The following is a 4,305-nucleotide window of genomic DNA, read 5'->3' as shown; positions in this document are numbered from 1 at the left end:
AACTTTGAATTTTTAAAAACTTCGAATAATGTGAACAGCACTAATATCTACAAGAAGATCGATGCACTTCACTGCTTTTTTGAAACAATTTAGTACCGCTAACTAAGCGTTCGATTCATTGTGACTAAGAAACATGGAACTGTAAAAGCGGACATATGTCGCGTTCATGTAATAGACCGTTCAATCATGGGCGTACCCAGGGCCGAAATTAGTGGGTAACCGCTGATATACTAATATGATATTATTATATATTTTAAAGTGTGGTAAGGCACCCCCCTTTAGTACTTTTTTCTTTTTCTATTTGACTTATATTAGCTAGTATATTTATCGCTAGTTCATTGAAAACTTGAAAATTAGGTTTTGTTCACAAAAAAAGAAACATTTTAAACTTTTCTTGTAAACAGTGTTAAATTTTTATTCAAAACAATAACATTTTGATATGTAGGGTGGGCGAGCGCCTCCCCCAGACCCTACCTGTGTACGCGCATTCGTTCAATCTACACAGTTATTGCACTTAATAAGATCAATTCCAATAAATGGCTATTCGTGAAATACGTATGAAATAAATGCCATGCAATTGTTGTTGCAGATTTATGATACGTTAACATACAATGAAAGAACATTTTTGTGGCAAATCTATGTAACCCACAAAAAACGTAGTGCATTGCTCTCTTGATGAATTACAGTTTTTTATAAATTTATAGTCGTATTTAAGATCGAAACGTGTTAACATGTCATAGTGATGTAAAATACTTTTTATTTTAATATCGATATACATATGTATATACTACGTTGAAGCGAGTCTTAAAATGAATAAAGTCTATACTTTAATCGTTTAGACTACGTAGCACATAAAGAAAGATTTCTATATGCTTTATATCTACCCGAATGAATGCCAGCATATACCATATGTGGAGCATCTGGATACTGAGTTAGTGTAATTTCCCGGTAATTTATATGGCGATGACGAGATCTACTAACAGAATAATGCATCATTTGACAATGCACAGACAACAAATTTATTTTTTGGTGATAGAAAAATTCCTGTATTGAAGTGGAAAGTATTGAATCTCGACTTAGGACATATGCGAGTTAGGCTAAGTTGCGTTCTAAATGTAGGAAATTTTAAGTTGTGCCGATAATGTAGTGATATGTCGATACGTGTTGATAAATGACTAAATGTGTGCAGTGCAAAAAATCCCGAAAAATCTCCCATTTGGTTTAGCATCAACTTAGTCTAACTCGCACACGTCCTTAAATCTCATTAAAAATCTCTGGGCGATCCTTTCTGCCCATGATTTTAAAAATGGAACAGAGTTTGACACGGCATGGATGGCAAAAAATCCTTCTACTGAACCCTCCACGAGGGTGCCGTCTGGAAATGGGTCACACAGTTTTCTCGTTCTGTACGTTGTCAGGACGGTGCCCAGCGAAGATCAGGAGGAATTGAGTGATTGTCCTTAGCTCTTTAATAGCTGCACACCACTCAATGCTTTCTGATCATGGTTTGAAGGTCCCCTTAACTCGGGAGTGTTACGCGATCCGTGCTCACCGAGTGTTGGTTTGCAGTCAAGGGGTCTGTCCGACTGTATTTTTGCGGAGCCTCTCCAATATATGACCGCCTTGGGGAGTAACTGTGGTCTACCCATGGTATGGGACGCTGCTGTGGTGGTCGCTTCTTTCGTCCAACTATCCTCGGGTCCGCCGCGCCTGTCTTACCGGGTAAGGTGGACGATTATGTATATGTTATGAATTCTTCCGACAATGTCTCGGAACTCGTGGCTGGAGAGTATAAACCCACCAAACTTACGGAGGACGAATTGTTGAAATCGGACGACGAGATCGTTGCCGATTCCAATACTGGTTGTACTAGTCATAGTACACCGGCGTCTAATCCAATCCAACTAACAACCAAAAAAATCGACGGCACTCCGTCTACCAGTCAAAGTAGACCGACTGCCAACCGCACGCCAACGCTTAAAACTGCCAGTCTAAGCAGTAAGGGCAATGCTAAATCTCGGAAAATAACGGCCAACATGGCACGCAAAAATCGATACCAGCGAGCGCTTTTTATGCTAAGAAAAATTGAGAGCAATAAAAAAGAAGGCAAGGTCCATGAACGAGACGAAGCCGACGCTGTTAAATACCGCGCCATTGTGGAGGAGTATCTTCATGATGAAGGTCTGCGCCAGTCTGTTATCACCGGCAAGAACGTCGGAGATGGCGGCAAGCGTAACAGATCTCAGGAAGATCCCGCCAAGGAGGCGAAGCGGCACAAGGATGGAACGGGGATGGAAAGCTAATGTAAAGACCGGCACAAGCTACTCGTCCCTTCAGTGAAGTGGCGAGAGACCATCTCAGTGTGGCCTTGATCGACGAACACAACTCTAACGGCAAGCTGCTGAAAGAGATTGAGACCAAACTGTCCGAATTGGTTATGGCTGAGCTCATGACTAATTCGGGGTCCGTTACTTCTTTTGACTGTGCAGATATCGTCCGTGGTCACCGAGTGATCAGATGCGACGACGAGTATTCGCGGAGTTTTCTCAGCAAGGCGATCACTAAGATTAGTGAGAACTGGGACGGTTTAAAGCTCAAACTTGTCCCTGCGGCGGAAATTCCATCGAGGCCTCGAGCGCGCGTATGGTTACCCAAAAACCCTGGTCCTCCTGACCTTATTCTGCAGCAGCTAAAGCTACAAAATCCAGAAATCCAGATGGAAGACTGGTCGGTTCTCAAGACCGAAGAACCGCAAAAACACAGCCAATCATACTTACTTCTTATCAACGAAGAATGCTTGCCAGTCATTGAGGCTAATGACTGCAAGCTGCGTTACGGCATCCGGAAGGCAAAAATTAAAATCTTCAAAAACGCGCCACCGGATAATATTCTGGATGAGGTTGAGGGCACTAGTAAGCTGCTAGATGACCTCATCATCGATAACAAACCTTGTTGATGTATTAATGGCTAAGGTTGTGCAGATAAACCTGAAACACTCTAAGTGTGCCACGGATAATCTGGCTGTCTTACTCAGGGAGGAGGACATCGACCTTGCCATCATCCAAGAGCCCTGGGTTCATAGCTCATGTGTCAAAGGGCTAAACATCAATGGGTACAATCCTTTTTATGACAAAGGACAGGGTAAGCCTAGATCGTGCATTTTAGCAAAAACGCACCTTAATGCTTTTCTCTGTTCTCATTTAAGTTCTTTAGATATCACCACCATCCGGATAGAGCGGAAGCTAAAACCTGCGGTTTTAGTAACATCCGCCTACATGCCACGCGATGATGAGGTACCTCCAGAGGGGGTACTACTAGTCCAAAATTTCGCGCAGACCGAGAAGCTAGCCTTGCTGATGGGTTGTGACGCCAATGCCCGGCACTCCTTGTGGGGAAGCTCGGAAATTAACGATAGAGGTGAGTCTCTTTTTGATTTTATATTAAGATGTAATCTAGAAGTATGTAATAAGGGTAACACTCCCACCTTCATTTTTCCGAGTACGGATGATCGTGTAGGCTGGGAAGAGGTTTTAGATATTACCCTTTGTTCGACTTCGTGCTCTTTAACGATCAATGATTGGAGAGTTTCAACCAGGAACTCCTTCTCTGATCATAGATATATCATGTTTGTGATGAATATTCCCATGGTAGCTAAGCAATCTCACCGTAATCCCAGGAAGACAAACTGGGATACTTTCAGGTCATTGCTCAGTAGAAAAATCAACATAGCCCCCGCTCCAATTAACTCGATTAGGGAATTGGAGTGTAGGGTCAACTCTTTGACAAATAAAATTATTTCTTCCTTTGAAGCATCATATCCTCGCTCGTATGCGAAGAAATGTAGGCCACGATGGTGGAACGAGAAGCTCTCTTTGCTCCGCAGGAATGCAAGAAGAGCTTTCAACGAAAGCTATCGGACCAAGGTTTGGACTCCATATAAAGATGCTCTTAGGGTTTACAAAAGAGCACTTCGGGAATCCAAGAAATTGTCATGGAATTCTCATTGCCAGCAAATTGAAAGCATTAAAGAATCGGCTAGACTAGCCAAATTGCTAGCAAATGGCCACTCTTGTCCCTCGCTCATTAACAAAGTAGATGGAAATCCAGTTAAATCCCTAACGGAATCCCTCTCACTATTAGTGGATACCCATTTTCCTGGTTCCTCGGGTGATCCCCCAAAGGTATTGTCGTATCGTTCAACCAATTCTGGCGAGACTATACAGTCAGTGGTATCATCTAGAAGGATCAAGTGGGCCATCGATTCCTTCTCTCCCTTGAGAGAGTGGGCAAGTGGGCAAAGGTAAG

At 42.7% G+C, this 4,305-nt stretch overlaps 1 protein-coding gene across 1 annotated transcript; it reads left to right on the top strand.

Annotated features, from left to right (window-relative positions):
• Positions 1-2,437: 2,437 nt before the first annotated feature.
• On the top strand, positions 2,438-2,956 carry LOC119677158. Its single transcript, XM_038088425.1, has one exon. The coding sequence runs from the start codon at positions 2,438-2,440 to the stop codon at positions 2,954-2,956; it is 519 nt and encodes a 172-aa protein (XP_037944353.1).
• Positions 2,957-4,305: the final 1,349 nt, after the last annotated feature.

This window comes from Teleopsis dalmanni, chromosome 2 (assembly GCF_002237135.1).
Source record: "Teleopsis dalmanni isolate 2A chromosome 2, ASM223713v2, whole genome shotgun sequence".
Taxonomy (NCBI): domain Eukaryota; kingdom Metazoa; phylum Arthropoda; class Insecta; order Diptera; family Diopsidae; genus Teleopsis; species Teleopsis dalmanni.
The sequence above is the reverse complement of the archived record's forward strand: the minus strand, read 5'-3'. Positions and strand labels throughout refer to the sequence as shown.

Excerpts from the sequence above, each read along its gene's own strand:
- LOC119677158 (XM_038088425.1), top strand. The coding sequence starts at position 2,438 with ATGGCTGAGCTCATGACTAATTCGGGGTCCGTTACTTCTTTTGACTGT.